The sequence below is a fragment of the Staurois parvus genome, unplaced genomic scaffold (genome assembly GCF_062004578.1).
Source record: "Staurois parvus isolate SC_StPar_1 unplaced genomic scaffold, SC_StPar_1.0 ptg001769l, whole genome shotgun sequence".
Lineage (NCBI taxonomy): Eukaryota > Metazoa > Chordata > Amphibia > Anura > Ranidae > Staurois > Staurois parvus.
In genome coordinates this window covers 435194-454807 of record NW_028319565.1, presented here as the reverse complement: position 1 = coordinate 454807, position 19614 = coordinate 435194, and the positions used below count along the sequence as shown (strand labels likewise).

At 43.8% G+C, this 19614-nt stretch overlaps 1 protein-coding gene across 1 annotated transcript in view; it reads right to left on the bottom strand.

Moving 5' to 3' along the window:
• Positions 1–13902: 13902 nt before the first annotated feature.
• The window catches only part of LOC149434339 (NACHT, LRR and PYD domains-containing protein 12-like), a gene marked incomplete at its 5' end in the record, with an annotated part of 77188 nt that continues 71476 nt past the window's right edge, over positions 13903–19614 (bottom strand). Inside the window, one exon of the mRNA XM_089663806.1 lies at positions 13903–17828. Within this exon, the coding sequence (XP_089519932.1) occupies positions 17765–17828 (64 nt within the window). The remainder of the gene's footprint in view (positions 17829–19614) is intronic.

The following is a 19614-nucleotide window of genomic DNA, read 5'->3' as shown; positions in this document are numbered from 1 at the left end:
TGATTGTATGTCTTGGCCCAGCTAGAGAGGAAGGCTGACAGAAGTTTTACAGCACTGACGTTCATATCCGTGCTGCTGCCAAAGGAGAAAGAGGAGAGTATCTGGGAGATAAGCCAAGACACTACCCTTGTAAGTTTTACACTTTTGTGTCTCGCTGGCAATACAGACTGGTCACCTCTCCTTTTCTCTTCTCTCCCCCTAATCTTTTTTTTTCCCATTGACACAGTCTGTGTCATTCCTGTTATTTCCTCCCCCTCAGCAGCAGTAAGTCATTGAATTGCTAGATGCCAATCAGCTATTGGCATAGTGTCAAGGAGACAGGAGAACTGAGCATGTGCAGAGCACAGTAAGAGAGAGCTTTATTGGATTTTTAAACAGTCTAGGCCAGGGGTCTGCAACCTTTAAGACATAAAGAGCCACTTGGACCCGTTTCCGAGAGGGAAAAAAAGACTGGGAGCCGCAACACCATTGCAACATTTAAAACAAATCCGACACTGCATATATTGCAAAAAGCGCTCTGGTCATGAAGGGGGTTTAAGGGCCCAGTAAGCAAAGGGTTAATCAGGGCCACAGTGTATTGTCATAATCACAATCATAGCCTTAGGTCAGTGGTGGGCAACCTTTTTTTTCAACTGAGCCAAATCTCGCCAAAACCACGATTGAAATTTATTTTGAGAGCCACATTTTTAAAACTGAAAATTCATCCCCCATATAGTAATTCATCCCCCATAGTAATTCCTCCCCCATATAGTAATTCATCCCCCATATTAAGTCCCCAAGTCCCCCCTGTGTCAATTCACTTACCTTTGCTCCGCGCGTTCCCGCGCCGTTCCGGTGTAGCATGAAAATCTGTCTCCTATGAGGATCTGTCCCCCTCGACGTATCTGTGCATGTGCCAGTTTCAGGCATTATCAGCCAATCGGCGATCTCCGGCACATGCGCAGATACGTCGAGGGGAACAGATCCTCATAGGAGACAGATTTTCATGCTACACCGGTCTTTGTGAGAGGAGCCTAGCGGGAGCCTAGCTCCGCGGGCCGGATTAAAAGGTCCGCCGGGCCGTAGTTTGCCCATTGCTGCCCTATTGCCTGTCACCTGGTGGGCAGTGTGCTCCGGAGCCGCAGCCAAGGTGAAAAAGAGCCGCATGCGGCTCTGGAGCCGCGGGTTGCCAACACCCGGTCTAGGCACTTATTTGTAATGTTTTCCATAGCTATACCTGCATAAGGGGCTAGAATGAAGTGATCTCTCAGGACATTTTCAAAGTCACACGTTCAATTGAATATCATGAAATAAGATGAATTATTGTGCTATCTTTATATGAATTTTGATTAAAATGTATATATTTTGTAGACATCTCGAGTGGTTTTATGATTAACCTCTTCACCTCCGCCCTATAGCAGAAGTGATTTGCATTTCCGGGTAGGGCGGGCACGTGCGCTGCCCTACCAGCGCCGCCATTGGTGGCTACAGCTGTCGATCACCGGGTCCCGGCTGGAGATTCCACGTCGGCACCCAGTGATTGCTGAGGAACTCTGACAGGGGAGAGGTCTGTATGTATAAAATGCAGATTTCTCCCGTCAGCTCCAACATGCTGCTTTGTATGGCTCTGCATAGCAGCATGCTTACACAGTGAATCACACCCAGCACACAATTAACCCTTTCATCACCCCACATGTTAACCCCTTCCTGCCCAGCGCGACCTCGGCTGTCAATCACCGGGTCCCGGCCGGTGATCGCTGAGGATTTCCGACGGAGAAGAGACTGGTATGTAAACAATACTGATCTCTCCCGTCAGCTCCTGCACACTGCTTTGCATGGCTCTGCATAGCACAGCCATACAAAGCAGTGTCCTTACAGTGTAAAGCACACAGTTAACCCTTTGATCGCCCCACATGTTAACCCCTTCCTGCCTAGGGCCATTAGTACAGTGTCAGTGCTTTGTATTAGCACTGATCACTGTATTGGTGTCACTGGGGATGTTAGTGGCACCAAGTCAGTTCCCCCCCAGTGTCAGAATGCTCGCCGAGTCCCGCTATAAGTCGCTGATTGCCGCCATTATTAGTATAAAAAAATCCCAGTATCTATACCACCATCTGTAAACGCTGTAACTTTCACGTAAACCAATTAATTTACACATATTGGGATTTCTTTTAGCGAAGACACGGAGCAGAATACATTTTGGCCTAAATTTATGACCAAATTTTATTTTTAATAATTTTTTTAATGCACGTTTAACCACTTAAGGCCCACCCACAGTACATTTACTGCTGGGTGGGCACTGTGCACAAAATCACGTGTATATATAAATATATACATTTACACATACGTACATGATTTCGCATTTCTGGGTAGGAGGCGTGCGACCGCCCAACCCGCACAGGTGTCAATTTTTTTTTACTGGATGTGTTTTATAGCAAAAAGTCCAAAATATTGGGTTTTTTTTTTTTTTTTGCAAAATTGTCAGTCTTTTTTTGTTTATAGCGCAAAAAGTAAAAACTGCAGAGGTGATCGAATACTGCCAAAAGAAAGCTACATTTGTAGGAAAAAGGGACGTAAATGTAATTTGGGTGCAACGTTGCATGACCGCGCAATTGGCAGCTAATGTAACGCAGCGCCGTATCGCAAAAAGATGTCCTGGTCAGGAAAGGGAGGATTCCTCATGAGGGCGAGGGGTTAATGATCAGCAGCACACTTCTATTACATGACATTACAGCAAACATGGATTCCCCACGCAGGGGGTCTTCTCCAACAAACAATAACCAACAATGCTACCCCACCTGGCTACACTTCAGCAGCTCCGCCTCATGTAGATGTAACACCCTGAGATCTCAGAGAGGACTTCACACCCCACAGCGGCCATTCTCCTCCCCTCAGCCTGGAAAAGGCGGGAACACAGAGCAGGTCTGCCTGAGGGAAAGCTGGAAGGAACAGGACAGCCAATCACAGGAGAGGAGCTGAGAACACATGAGGAGCACATGAGGGAACTGCTGAGAACTGTGAGGTGACAGGACAGCCAATCACAGGATAGGAGCTGAGAATCGGGAACACATGAGGGAACTTCTGAGAACTGTGAGGGGAGGGACCATAACGGCTCAGCCAATTACAGGACAGGAGCTGAGAAGAGGGAACACATGAGGGAGCTGCTGAGAACTGTGAGGTGACAGGACAGCCAATCACAGGAAAGGAGCTGAGAGGCGGGAACACATGAGGGAACTGCTGGGAACCGTGAGGGGAGGGACCATAACGGCTCAGCCAATTACAGGACAGGAGCTGAGAAGAGGGAACACATGAAAGGAAACTACTTGGAACTGTGTGGTGAGTGACAGGACTGCTCAGCCAATCACAGGAGAGGAACTGAGAGGCAAATGAGAGAACTATTGGGAACTGTGAGGTAATTGACATGACGACTCAGCCAATCACAGTGAAGGAGCTGAGAGGAGGACACATTTGAGAAAACTGCTGGGATCCGTGAGGGGAGGGACAAGACTGCTCAGCCAATCACAGAAGAGGAGCTGAGAAGAGGGACCTGCTGGGAACCGTGAGGTGAGTGACAGCACTATTCAGCCAATCAGGAAAGGAGAGGTGGGAACTGTTGTGGGAACTGTGATGGGAGTTGCAGGACTGCTCAACCAATCGCAGGATAGAAACTGAGAGGCGGGAACACTTGAGGGAACTGCTGGGAACCGTGAGGAGAGGGACAGGACTGTTCAACCAATGACAGGAGAGGAGCTCAGAGGCGGGAACACATGAAGGAACTATGAGGTGAGTGGCAGGACTGCTCAAACCAATGACAAGATAGGAGCTGAGAGGCGGGAACGCTTGAAGGGACAGCTGTGAGGTGGGTGACAGGTCTTCTCAGCCAATTACCACAGAGCAGCTGGGAGGTGATAATGTTTGAAGTGATAACTGTGAGGTGAGTGACAAGTCTCCTCAGCCAATCACAGGAGAGGAAGTGGGAACACCTGAAGGGACTGCTGGGAACTGTGAGGTGAGTGTCAGACTTCCCTCAGCCAATTACCACAGAGCAGATGGGAGGGGGAACAATTGAGGTTATAAATATAAGAGGGTGATGGAGAGTATCTGGGAGGTGGGAACACAGCTGTGAGGGGGACAAGCTCTCTCAGCCAATCACAGGAGACTATCTGGGAGGTGGGAACACAGCTGTGAGGGGACAAGTTCTCTCAGCCAGGAGAGTAGCTGTAAAGCAGGGTAGCACTAAAGGGAGTGACAGGTCTCCTCAGCCAATCGTAGGAGAGAATCTGGGAGGTGGGACCACCTGAGGTAACTGTTGTGAGGTGAGTGACAAGCTCTCCCAGCCAATTACTGGAGAGTAGATGGGAGGTGTGATGGCTGTGAGATGAGTTACAGGTTTCCTCAGCCAATCACAGGAGAGGAACTAGGAGACTTGAACATCTGTGGGGTAAATGACACACTCCTTTCAGCCAATCAAAGGAGAGTATTTTGGAGGTGGAAACACCTGAGGTAACAGGTGACAATCTCTCTCAGCCAATCACAGGAGAGTATTTGGGAGGTGGGAACACCTGAGGTAACAGGTGACAATCACAGGAGAGTGTTTGGGAGGCGGGAACACCTGAGGTAACAGGTGACAATCTCAGCCAATCACAGGAGAGTATTTAGGAGGTGGGAACACCTGAGGTAACACGTGACAAGCTCTCTCAGCCTATCACAGAAGAGTATTTGGGAGGCGGGAACACCTGAGGTAACAGGTGACAAGCTCTCTCAGCTAATTACTGGAGGTAGGACAGCTCTGAAGGCAATGGCGAGTCTCCACTCAGCCAATCACAAGAGAAGAAATGGAAGGTGCAAAACGCCTGTCAGACGATTGGCAAACTGTCTCAGCCAATAACAGGAGAGGAGCTGGAAGTAACAGCTGTGAATTACATACTATAGTTAGTCTGGCTGAAAAAAACAAAAGTCCATCCAGTTCAACCAAAAAAAAAAAAAAAAGTTATAATCCTACACCCACAGTTGATCCAGAGGAAGGCAAAAAAAACCCAGCAAAGCACGATCCAATTTGCTCCTGCAGGGAAAAAAAGCCTTCCTGATCCCCCGAGAGGCAATCGGATATTCCCTGGATCAACGTCACCTATAAATGTTATATCCAGTTATATTCTGTGTATCCAAGAAAGAATCCAGGACTTTCCTACAGCAATCCACTGAGCTGGCCACAACCAACTCTTGAGGGAGTCTATTCCACATTCTCACAGCTCTTACTGTGAAGAAACCTTTCCGTGTTTGGAGATTAAATTTCTTTTCCTCCAGACGTAAAGAGCGCCCCCTTGTCCTCTGTGATGACCTCAGGGTGAATAACTCTACACCAAGTTCACTATATGGACCACTGATGTATTTATACATGGAGATCATATCCCCCTTATGTATTATACATGGAGATCATATCCCCCCTTATGTATTATACATGGAGATCATATCCCCCCTTATGTATTATACATGGAGATCATATCCCCCCTTATGTATTATACATGGAGATCATATCCCCCCCTTATGTATTATACATGGAGATCATATCCCCCCTTATGTATTATACATGGAGATCATATCCCCCCTTATGTATTATACATGGAGATCATATCCCTCCCTTATGTATTATACATGGAGATCATATCCCCCTTATGTATTATACATGGAGATCATATATCCCCCTTATGTATTATACATGGAGATCATATCCCCCCTTATGTATTATACATGGAGATCATATCCCCCCCTTATGTATTATACATGGAGATCATATCCCCCCCTTATGTATTATACATGGAGATCATATCCCCCCCTTATGTATTATACATGGAGATCATATCCCCCCTTATGTATTATACATGGAGATCATATCCCCCCTTATGTATTATACATGGTGATCATATCCCCCCCTTATGTATTATACATGGAGATCATATCCCCCTTATGTATTATACATGGAGATCATATCCCCCCTTATGTATTATACATGGAGATCATATCCCCCCTTATGTATTATACATGGAGATCATATCCCCCCTTATGTATTATACATGGTGATCATATCCCCCCTCATGTATTATACATGGAGATCATATCCCCCCTTATGTATTATACATGGAGATCATATCCCCCCCCCTTATGTATTATACATGGAGATCATATCCCCCTTATGTATTATACATGGAGATCATATCCCCCCTTATGTATTATACATGGAGATCATATCCCCCTTATGTATTATACATGGAGATCATATCCCCCCCTTATGTATTATACATGGTGATCATATCCCCCCCTTATGTATTATACATGGAAATCATATCCCCCCTTATGTATTATACATGGTGATCATATCCCCCCCTTATGTATTATACATGGAGATCATATCCCCCCTTATGTATTATACATGGTGATCATATCCCCCCTTATGTATTATACATGGAGATCACATCCCCCCCTTATGTATTATACATGGAGATCATATCCCCCCTTATGTATTATACATGGTGATCATATCCCCCCCTATGTATTATACATGGTGATCATACCCCCCCTTAATCTCCTCTTCTCAGTAGAGAATACATTCAGTTCCTCTAATCTTTCCTCATAGCTGAGCTCCTCCATGCCTTTTATCAGTTTGGTTGCCCTTCTCTGTACTTTCTCCAGTTCCCCAATGTTCGTTTTGTGAATTGGAGCCCAAAACTGAACTGCATATTCCAGATGAGGTCTTACTAATGATTTGTACCGGGGGAGGGGGGGATATCTCTCTATCTCTCCTAATACAAGAGAGAATTTTGCTCGCTTTAGAACCCGCAGCTTGGCATTGCATGCCATTATTAAGCTTGTGATCTACCAGAACCCCCAGATCCTTCTCCACCATTGACCCCCCCCCCAGATCCTTCACCATTGACCCCCCCGGATCCTTCTCCACCATTGACCCCCCCCCAGATCCTTCTCCACCATTGACCCCCCCCCCCCCAGATCCTTCTCCACCATTGACCCCAGATCCTTCTCCTCCATTGACCCCCCCAGTTTGACTCCCCCTAGTATGTATGATGCATATTCTTAGCCCCCAAGTGTATAACCTTACATTTATCAACATTAAACCTCATTGGCCCCATAGTCCCCCAATTACACAGAACATTGAGGTTGGCTTGTAAAATGGAGACACCGTTTAAGGACGTTATTCCCCGGCACAGCTTGGTGTCATCTGCAAAGACTTAAATGGGATTTATCATCCCACACCCCATATTGTTTATAAATATATTAAAAAGTAAGGGTCCCAACACTGAACCTTGGGGTACACCACTAATAATACTGAACCCTGGGGAACCCCACTAATATCACTGAACCTTGGGGTATCCCACTAATGACCCCACACCATTCAGAGTATGAATCATTCACCACTACTCTCTGAATACGATCTTTTAGCCAGTTTTCTATCCATTTACATTCAGATTTTTCCAACCTGTAGACTTTACCTTACACATTAGCCGTGTGTGGGGAACTGTGCCAAACGCTTTTGCAAAATTCAAGTATACCACGTCCACCGCCACCCCTCTGTCCAAGTATACCACGTCCACAGCCACCCCTCTGTCCAAGTATACCACGTCCACAGCCACCCCTCTGTCCAAGTATACCACGTCCGCAGCCACCCCTCTGTCCAAGTGTACCACGTCCGCAGCCACCACTCTGTCCAAGTATACCACGTCCACCGCCACCACTCTGTCCAAGTATACCACGTCCACCGCCACCCCTCTGTCCAAGTATGCCACGTCCACCGCCGCCCCTCTGTCCAGGTATACTACATCCACCGCCACCCCTCTGTCCAAATATACCACGTCCACCGCCACCCCTCTGTCCAAATATACCACGTCCACCGCCACCCCTCTGTCCAAGTATGCCACGTCCACCGCCACCCCTCTGTCCAAGGTTGTGCTCACCTCTTCACAAAAAGAAATTTTTCTACTGGTAATTGCACGGTCTAGCAATGCTGTACCCAAACAAAATTAATGTCCTTTTTTCCACACACACAGAGCTTTCTTTTGGTGGTATTTGATCACCTCTGTGGTTTGTTCACATGAAAAAAAATGTTTTTTTTGCTAGAAAATTACTTGGAACCCCCAAACATTGTATATTTTTTTAAAGCAGAGGCCCTAGAGAATACAACGGTGGGTGTTGACATTTTTTACGTCACACAGAATTTGCGCAGCGATTTTTCAAACACAAATCTTTTGGGAAAAATACACTTTTTAGAATTTTAATGCACAAAAACACAATAGATTGCCCAATTGTTTGATAAGATAAAAGATGATTTGACGCTGAGTAAATAGATACACAACATGACATGCTTTACAATTGCGCATGCCCGTGCAATCGCAACAAAGTACATACATTTTTATTATTGATAGGCAACGCTTTAAAAGCCTTTACAGGTCACCAATTTATATTTACACAGGAGGTTTGGTGGTGGAGGAGTTCTGTGGATGTTCTGAAGTCCGTTACCAGCGTATAGAGGTATCAAGATCACACAGACGGCCAACTTACTGCAGGAGAGTGCTGCAACACCCAATGCGCTATTTGACCCACCATTCAAGATGGTCATGGTAAATGATGTGGTGAGTGGGGTAAATTATGGTGGTAAATTATGAGGTGAGGGGGGTAAATTATGGTGGTAAATTATGAGGTGAGGGGGGTAAATTATGGTGGTAAATTATTGTGGTGAGTGTGGCTCTGGAGGGGGAGCACTAATTGGAGCACTTCGCACAGAGGATTGCTATGGATTAGAAGATTAACTATTGTATCACCGGGTATTCACATTGGATGCGGATGGGGATTATTTTTCCACATGGGAATTTTTGTTTGTTTGCACATTGATTGGGACTTTAATATACATACATATTGTCTTTTGCATACAAGTTCACTGTACATGTAGTTTGTTGGTATTGTATATTTACTATTGTTTATTTTATAGCACAATTGTTGTTTGAGCACACTGAGTATATATATTGGTTCCCTATTTATGATTTACTGTAGTCATTGGGCAGGAAGGATATATTTGTCAGCACATAGAGCATTGTAGTATGTGCACATTTGTGGGGACCCTATATGTAGTAGGGTAGTTTGTTTATTTATTATTTACTGTACTAATGGCACTGGGCAAGAAGGGGTTAACATCTGGGGCGATCAAAGGGTTAACTGTGTGCTGTTTTACTATGGGGCTGTGTATGTGCTTTCTATTGTAAGCACTCTGCTATGCAGAGCCATACAAAGCAGTGTGGTGGAGCCGACAGGGGAGAGATCTGTATTGTACACATACAGTTCTCTCCCCCTGTCATTATTACCCTGCGATCACTGGGTGTCAGCGAGTAATCACCGCCCGGGACCTGGTGATTGACAGCCGAGGCCACGCACCCCCTACCTGGAAATGCGAAATAACGTATATATACACATAATTTTGCGCACCCCTGCCACCCTTTAGCAGTATTTTTGCTATAGGGCACCGGGAAAGCTGTTAATTTTAGTCAATTTTAGTCATCTACCATTGTTTTACTTTCAGTTGTATTTTAGTCATCTGCAAAAGTTTTAGTTTTAGTCATCTGCATCAGTGTGTGGATTATAAGAATCGCCTTTTTTATCAACTCCTCTCTCTCCTCTTTCCTCTCTCTCTCTCATTGACAATAGAGGTAAATATCACACTAAGACTCCCCTAGGGGCTGGATCCCGATGTAAGGATGCCCTATAAAACACACTATTTAGTCTGTGGTGAAGACCGCACTGGACTGACTGGCTCAGTCATTGGTTGTAGGTGGGTAGTTGTGTGGGTGGGTAGGGTGATGTCTCTCCAGTCGGTTGTGCCCAGTGGTGGATACTGGTTTCCTTTCTGGTACGGCCTTAAGGTCGTTTCCACACATAGAGTTGGAATAATAGGAAAGAAGGAGCGCCCGATGTCCAGAAGAATGCACTTTTGATGGTAGATTAAGAGGCATTTATTGAGATTATCAACAAGTACATCAAACCAATGCGTTTCGGAAGAAAAGACTCTTCCTTCTTCAGGGTTGTTGCTGCACACTATTAAATGGAAAAGATGACCCCACCGGTTATACATTTTCCAGGTTTTGGAAGAAAATTGACAGAGTGACGGCTGTTATCGCTACCGCTGGAACAACAGCTGCCACTCTCAATTTTCTTCCAAAACGCTGGACAGGCATTGCATAGGGCAGCCTTATGCTGGGGTGTGTGGTGCCCTGTCAGTGCACCACAGGACACCACCAGACACCTCAGCAAAAAGGCAGAGAAGGCATCTCTATGGAGGACGCTTAGACACGTGCCTACTCTGCCTAAATCCGACCCTGCACATGGGTTTAGGAAGTCCTGTCAATAGCAGTAAATACTATTCACTGCTATTGTGTCAGGGACGGCGCACAGATGTGCACCGTCTCGGGGCTCCGGTCGGCTCCGTTTGCGGCCGGTCAGCGTGTGCGCGGTTGTGTGCTTGGTGGCATTTTGGCGCCGTGCAGGCTATTTAAACTTCAATGAGACTCTGCCACATTGCCGTTTGGTCTCTATCCTGTGCTCCAGTATACTCTGCTATTTGTTTTGCCTTGCTGATCCTGACCTGTCAGTTGACCTCGCTAGAACGCTGCCTGCCTTGACCTCTACCTGCCCACCGACTATTCTTCTGCCTGCCGATTTTGCCTGACCTTGCCCGCTTGTTGCTGGACTGGACCGCCTGACTTTGCCTACTCTGATCCTGCCTCCTACCATCTACCATGCAAGTATCCTGCACCTGCACCTCTGCCAGTGTGCCTTCCTCCAGCCACTCCTGCATTTCCAAGCGCACAGCCGTCCCCGGATTCCTACCAGGCTCGTGATACGGTGCTCCCCGTCACCTTACCAGGGCCCCGAGCTACAGCCGCAAGGGAGGCCCTCCTCTAAATTTCAGGTTCCACCCCCGCACATTGTCATTAGAGGCCACCAAGGTGGGATTCGTCATCTTCTTGATACAAGGCGAATCCAGACCTGGGCTAATCATCTGGAAAAAGAAGATGCCCGATTGTCCACTCTTAAGGTTTTTTGTTGATACCATGGCACAACTCTATGATGACCCTCAACGTTCAACCTCGGCAGAGGTGGCCCTTCACACACTCCAGCAAGGCCGCAGGGCTGTTGAGGAATATGTGACTGAATTCAGACGCTGGAGTGCTGACACAGACTGGGAAGATTCAGCCCTGTGTTATCAATTTCGCATGGGACTCTCGGAACCCCTGGGTACCCAGTTCATTAGAAGGGCTGATCGATCTCCTCTCCCTCCCGCGGCTTTCAGCTGCTTCATTGAAAGCCATACAGGTGATAGCTGTTTGTCACCACAACCACTGCCGCCCCTCCCACACACACCTAGCCCCGGCGCTGCACGCCGCTGTGTTCTTCTCACTATCCAACCCAAATTTCGAGGGCCTACAGCCAGGGATGGTTGTCAACTCTTCTCTGGGGGGGTTCAGACCCCCCTGACCCCCTTATCTATGCCCCTGGTGTCAATGGCTCATGGAAAGAAATCTCCAGAGCTGCGGTTTGGTCCAATAATCATACATTTCTCAAACACTACCACGTGGAGCTTTTTTCTAGCCAGGATTTGGTTTTTGGAAGGAAAGTTCTGCAGGCGGTGGTCCCTCCATAAGGTAGTAGTATTACTTGTTTATCCTGTCCATGGTAGCCATCCTGGAAGACCCTTCGGGAAAACCACGGTTATTCATACCATTAACCGTCTTTCCAGGAGTCTTCCAGGACAGCGTCCTTTTTTCCCACCTGGATTTGATTATTTCATTTTTGATGGAATTTATGTTTGCATGTTTTATCTCCCCTCGTGCACACTGGTGGTGGCCTGCTTTGTCTAACAACTGAGGACAAGGGGGAGGGAGGGGCTTTTTAAACCATCTCTGTTTTGTGTTTCCTGTAGAGGGTGGAGCCAGTATCTCTCCATATTAGCCGTCCTGGAAAAGACCGTTAACGGTAGGCCTAACTATGGTTTTTTGCTATTTGGCACTGTGCTACTTTAATTGGTAATGGCGTGGTCATGCAACACTGTACACAAGCAAAATTTATATAATTTTTTCACACTAATAGAGCTTTCTTTTGGTGGTGTTTGATCACCGCTGTTTTTTTTTTAATTTTTTTGCGGTATAAACAAACAAACAAAAAAAAGACCACAAATGTAAAAAAAAACAAAAACATGTTTTACTTTCTGCTACAAAACATATCCAAATAAAAAAAACAACAAAAAACAAATTTCTTCAGCATGTTGCAAAATGTATTCTGCTACATGTCTTTGATAGAAAAAAAAATCCCAATAAGTGTATATTGATTGGTTTGAGTGAAAGTTATAGCATCTACAAACTATGGTGTATATATGCTAGAATTATTATTTATTTTTATACTACTCATGGCAGCGATTTACAACTTATAGATGTTAACCCCTTCCCATTATACAGCTTATAATGGGACTGCGATTGTGCGGTGGGCAAGCTGACATTAACTGATGCTGGGGAGGAACTGGCTAACTGCCACTGACAACACCAGTGACATTATTGCAGTGGCAATGTATAGCATTATCACTGTTCACTGTGATAATGTCACTGGTGATGTCATTGGCAGTTAGCTACTTCCTCCCCCAGTGTCAGTTAGTGTCAGATTGCCCACCACACTATCACAGTCCTATTATAAGCTATATAATGGGAAGGGGTTAACATCTAGGGCAATCCAGGGGTTAAATGTGAGCCTAACAATGTGTGTAAAGTGTGTAGCTTTTACTTACTGATCTCTAAGTTTCTCATCCCTGTTTTGCAGGGATGAGAAACAGAGCTCTTTCCTTGTATACAGAGCTCTGGGCTGTGATTGGACACAGCCGATCAGCATGTCTGGGCCATGAATAATTGGCTGTGACTTGCTGACAGGCTCCCGCTGTGTACAATCACAAAGTAGGAAGAAAGTAGGCAGTGATGTACGGGTACATTGTGGGCGGACGGGCGGGCCCCAAGTGGTTAATGCAGGGAATACATAAAGGGAATAAATGTTTTGACTTTAGAACCACTTTAATTATTGTAAAATCCACATTATAAATATATGTATCCTAGAAAAAAATTGTCCAAGCACCAGTAGCTTTACTACTATCAAAACACAACAGAGAGTAGCTACATTAAGATTGTCCACTTTTTTCCAATCAAGGGGTGTGTTCTGACTCCTGATTGGCTAATGCTGGTACTGACCAAATGGAATCCATAATAGCAGAGACCAAACCTCTTTCAGAAAAGCAAGGGACCATAACGATAGGTGACACTCTGCTCCTCACTGCTGCTAATCAGCAATAACAATAAGGCATCTTTTGTTTGACTCACTGGCGGGGTGGTATTTACTAAAACTGGTGAACACAGAATCTGGTGCAGCTGTACATGGTAACCAATCAGCTTCTAACTTCAGCTTGTTCAATTAAGCATTGACAATAAGCTGTACCAGATTCTGTGGGCACAAGTTTTAGTAAATCTCCACCAGTGAGTGCAGTGCTGATAGTGGGGGAGGTTGTGGGTATCTGGGACAGGTTCCATGGCCTAGCAATGTCAGTGTATGGAGGTGAGACCTTATGAGCCGTACAATGTATATACCATAGATCCATGTTGTCTCTTCACCATTTGCCCGTTATTAACCAGGGTGGTTTTGATTTAAATCCTAGTTTTCTACATAAAGACTAATTCTTGCTGGTATAACTTTAATATACAAGTAGATGAAGATTTTTAGAATAACAACTTTTCATATTAGTTTTTTTATCCCCAGTTTAATAGGTAATCATTCATATTTGGACAACTTTTCTGTTGTACTTAGGAAGGAGAAAAATAATCATTACCTTAATAATAACAATTTAAATAGATTTATTCAACTGAAACAATAACATTACAGAATATGTTATTTGCTTAAACAAACATGTTTGTTAACTAATTTAGCTAAACAAAATATATATATTTGAAGAAACTTAGACTGTCGGCCCCTTCCTCCTCACACTTAGTTTCACTTTCTTCTTGTGCAAATCTATTCCACTTCAAACAATCAGAAAAATATTGTTTCTATTCTATTCACTGAACTTCTTGCACCTTAGCACTGAAGGGGTTGATTCTGTATTCATAGGTCTGTAGAAGTTAGGATGAAGGTCTTTTTCTTAACTCTGTTCATGTTATAACATTTTTGCTGTGAAGAAGAGGCATGTGATCTCCGCTGAGTCCAATTCAGTTTTGAGAACTGCAAAAGTAAACCAATCATCTGTGATAATATCTTGTAGGCAGAGAAACTGCCTAATAATCTTACAAACACCTCTGGAAGAGCATGACATTGTGAATGGATTAATGGAAATTATTTACCAAAAAAATTAAACATATACAGCCTTATTCTACATAATTAAAAAACTAATCTTTATTTCATGATGGAATAACCTTTGGATGGTAATATATTTTCTTCCAAAAAGCATTTTATTTAAAAAAAAATCTGGTTTAAATAAATAAAATCCAATTTAAATAAAAAAAATCTGATTTTTTTTTTTTTTTTTTAATCATTGATTTTTATCCACCCTGTTATTAACTGTGTAAGATGAATGCTGGGATTAAGTTAGAAACAGTCAAACAGCTGTCACTTTATGGGGAAAATGTTCATGTTTGAATGACATGTGCCTTTAACTCCTTCCATCTCTGAAGTACTGAAGACTTAACAATATTAAAAGTCCTCCTTATCTAGTCCTCTCCTGGTGTATTTGTTCATCTACACTATATTGCCAAAAGTATTTGACCCACCCTCCAAATCATGTGATTCAGGTGTTTCAATCCCCTCCATGGCCACAGGTCTATAAAATCAAACACAATTATGTAAAAAACTGGGATGCCTCACAAGAAAAATTTAATTTCCAAATATATTATAAATAGAGACCCAAAATTGGGTAACTCAAAAACTACATAAGAGGAAAATGCTGCCGAATCACTAAGTGTGATAAAAGAAGTGGTGTCCTCGGAACCATATAATATGTAGTAAGAAAAGACGAAGAAACCAGGGGAATAGATTCCACTGGCATAGGGGTTCCAATGAGGACAAATTTTATTACAAAGTCAAAATCAAAACATTCACTAACAAAAATGTAAGACACCTCCACCACACACAGACGGATAAAAGACAACGTGGTCATGCAAGACAGCCCATGCTCCAGGATCCCGGCTTCCCTGACATGCACAGGTACACTCAAAGAAAGGGGCAAAAATAATGAAGCTGGTAAATTACAAATGGAATTCCGAAAATGTGTTGGAAACAGGATAGGAATAAGGTCAAAGGAAATAGGACAAAAAGGGCACAATTGAAGAATGAATACAAATATACCAATTGAAGAAAATTGACACAGATGATGAATAGATATATATTAATCAATATAACTTGAAGCCATGTATGATGTTGGGGTATAGTATCAATGATAAATAAATGGTTGAGTCCCCAATTGAGGTAGGAATCACTCCAACTTGCCTAATTCTCCCATCTTGACAATAACCTTTGTACCAGGACCTTTAGAAAGGAGACTGGTGCCAATACTTTATTATTGGCATCTAGCCATCATCCCCAGTCACTTATACATGGCATTCCAACTGGGCCATTTCTCAGAATCCACCGCAATTGTACAAACCAAGGTGATTATGTTGATGAAGCTCATGATTTATATCAACGGTTTCGTGAGAGAGGTTACTCACATAGCAACCTTCGAAGATCTCGAACGGTAGCTTCCAAAAGAAGCCGAGATGAGCTATTGGCTGGATCAGTATCCAATTCTACCTCCAATGCATCGGCTCCTGTACGTATCATCACCAGATTCGGAACTCAGTGGGAAGCGGTGCGTGCTGTTCTCACTAAACACTGGCACATACTAACTCAAACATCTGAATTCTCCTCTATTGTGGGCACCAGACTATTTATGGTGGCCAAACGTGCTATGAATTTAAGTGACAATTTTGTTCAGTCTGAATATGTGCGCACCCCCCAAAGAAGTTGGCTCACTAACCTGGCACCACTGAAAGGTATGTACCCTTGTGGTCATTGTGGAATATGTAAATATATTGATTGCACAGACACCTTCACTGATGCCACAGGTACTGGCCAATTTTACGTCAAGCAATTTATTAATTGCGCTCCTACTAGATGTCAGGGGAACTGAGATCCCGGAGCGTGGGCTGTCTCCTTGCATGACCACGTTGGCTTTTATCTGTCTGTGTGTGGTGGAGGTGTCCTACATTTTTGTTAGTGAATGTTTTGATTTTGACTTTGTAATACATTTTGGCTTTTTTGTCTAGCCGCTGTTTGTCCTCATTGGAACCCCTACGCCAGTGGAGTCTTTTCCCCTGGTTTCTTCGTTTTTTCTTACTACGTATAAAATCAAGCCCCTAGGCATGTCGACTGCTTCTACAAATGTTTGTGAAAGAATGGGTCGCTCTCAGGAGCTCAGTGACTCCAAGCGTGGTACCGTGATAGGTGGTCACCTGGGCAATAAGTCCATCCGTGACATTTCCTGGCTAGTAAATATTCCACGCTCAACTGTTAGTGGGATTATAACAAAGTGGAAGCAACTGGGAACAACAGCAACTCAGCCACCAAGTGGTAGGCCACATAAAATGACAGAGAGGGGTCAGCGCATGCTGAAGCGCACAGTGCGCAGAAGTCGCCAACTGTCTGCGGAGTCAATAGCTAAGGACCTCCAAACTTGGTGTGGCCTGCAGATGAGCCCAACAACAGTGTGTAGAGAGCTTCATGGAATGGGTTTCCATGGCCGAGCAGCTGCATCCAAGCCTTACATCACCAAGTGCAATGCAAAGTGTTGGATGCCGTGGTGTAAAGCATGCTGCCACTGGACTCTAGAGCAGTGGAGTCAAGCCGCAATACAGAGGAAGTACACAGTCCGCCATCTCTGTATAGGAAAACAGCATTCGAACACACAAAGAGTTTATCCTGCAGTGTCCCAGTTGGACACTATCAAATGTGAGTGGAAATCTTTGTATTTTAATAAAAGTGTTTTATTTACAATACTACACTATGAGGAGTATCTTTTTCATATGTATGGATTTGGAGGAGATAGTAAGCTGACGGTGGAAGAGCAGTTACATCTATATACCTACCCGGTCAAAAGGGAAAAGCGCAGTTTGACCTGGGATACAGGTCAGACATTAAGGTGAGTGCAATAGTGTGACGGGGGGGGGGGGGGGGGTGTGTGGACACTGAAGAGGGACACTATTGCACTTCGGTTAGATTTGAATATCACATGAAGCACGGCAGTATTAAAAGCACAATTCACTATAAAAACTGTTTAATAGCGTACGGTGAATTTCAAACACAGCGTACAGCAAGTTCACCACGTGGATGTATGAGTGATTTATGATGAATTTGGAACTGACTATGTTCTAATTTTTTTCATAGACATGTTTAATTTCAGATCATTTCAACGCACGTTTGGGCACATGCGTTTGTCACGTATGACACAAGGATTCGCACGTTTTTGTATATATAACACTAGTATATTAGAGCATTATTTGTGCGCGGCATAGACACTTTTTCATAGTGTATGTTTCATTCTCCTCTTGCGTTGGGTTTCCCTTTCCTGAATCTTATGCTCCTCATCATCCCATGCAATGTCCCGACTCCATTCACAGCTGTAGCAGAGATTCTGCCTCTAGGGTCATCATGTGACAACCTTCAGTTGTGGTCAGAGAGATTCCAGCCTTTTTCGTTCTCTTTTAGCTTCATTTGACAGATGATTGTACCTGATCCTAGAAGAGAGGATAGAAATGGTCATCAGATCAATCTCATTTCTTTAATTTGCTGAGGTGTAATAATGAGAGAAATGTATGATGATTATTGTTTTTTATATTCATTTTATTCACAGGCATAATTACTGCACTCCAGATCATAAAGAACCTCCTGCCAAAAGTCTGTAGAACTTTTTATACATACAGTTATGTTCAAAATAATAGCAGTCAGACATCACTAACCAGATCAATCACTGTTTTTGGTAGAAATTATATTTCTACATGGCCAATAATTTCCTAGCAGGTGTAGTAGAGTAATAGAAATCCAAGAGACCCAACAGTCATGACATGCATGCTGCTGATTCTGTGTAATTGAATCACTAATTGAAAGGGACAAGTTCAAAATAATAGCAGTGTGGATTTCTCTTAGTGAGGTCATTCATTCTTTGAAAAACAGGTGGCAATTATTGCCCTTATTTAAAGGAAGGAAGGCAGCAAATGTTGTACATGCTGGTTACAGTGCATTTCTCTCTGAAATTCTGTGGAAAATGGGTCGTTCTAGACATTGTTCAGAAGAACAGCGTACCTTGATTAAAAAGTTGATTGGAGAGGGGAAAACATATAAAGAAGTGCAGAAAATGATAGGCAGCTTAGCTAAAATGATCACAAATGCTTTAAAATGGCAACCAAAACCTGAAAGACGTGGAAGAAAGCAAAAAACTACCATTGGAATGGATAGAAGAATAGCCACAATGGCGCGGACTCAGCCAACAATCAGCTCCAGGAAGATGAAAAAAGGTGTAAAATTACCTGTGAGTACAGTTACAATTAGAAGACGCCTATGTGAAGCCAAGCTATCTGCAAGAAGTCCCTGCAAAGTCCCACTGTTGAAAAAAAGATGTGCTGAAGAGGTTACAATTTGCCAAAGAGCACTTTGACTGGCCTAAAGAGACATTTTGTGGACTGATGAAAGTAAAATTGTTCTTTTTGGGTCTAGTGGCCGGAGAAGGTTTGTCAGACGACCCCCAAACACTGAATTCAAGCCACAGTACACTGTGAAGACCGTGAAGCATGGTGGTGCAAGCATCATGATATGGGGATGTTTCTCATACTACGGTGTTGGGCCTATTTATCGCATACCAGGGATCATGGATCAGTTTGAATCCATCAGAATACTTGAAGAGGTCATGCTGCCTTATGCTGAAGAGGAAATGCCCTTGAAATGGGTGTTCCAACAAGACAGCGACCCCAAACACACCAGTAAACGTGCAACATCTTGGTTCCAGACCAACAAGATGGACGTTATGGAGTGGCCAGCCCAATCCCCGGATCTTAATCCAATAGAAAACTTGTGGGTGACATCAAAAATGCAGTTTCTGAGGCAAAACCAAGAAATAGAGAAGAACTGTGGAATGTGGTCCAATCATCCTGGGCTGGAATACCTGATCACAGGGGCCAGAAGTTGGGGGACTCCATGCAACACAGATGTACAGCAGTTCTCAGAAACAGTGCGACTACAACCAAATATTCATGAAGTCATTCAAAGGAAAGCAAAATCTTCAAACATTTCTCAGTTTATATAGTGAATGTTTGAGTTTGTAAAGAAGAATACAAACACTGCTATTTTTTTGAACCGTCTAATATTCACTTTTCTTCAATTGTTTCAGAGGAACAACACAAATTTGATGTATTTTTCTTCATGTTGTGATTTGGAATAGAATGTGTCGTGTTCCCAATGCATTTGTGTGGATGGAAATAAAAGCTATTAGAAGGATTTTGAGCTTTATTCACTTTTTTCAACACAATG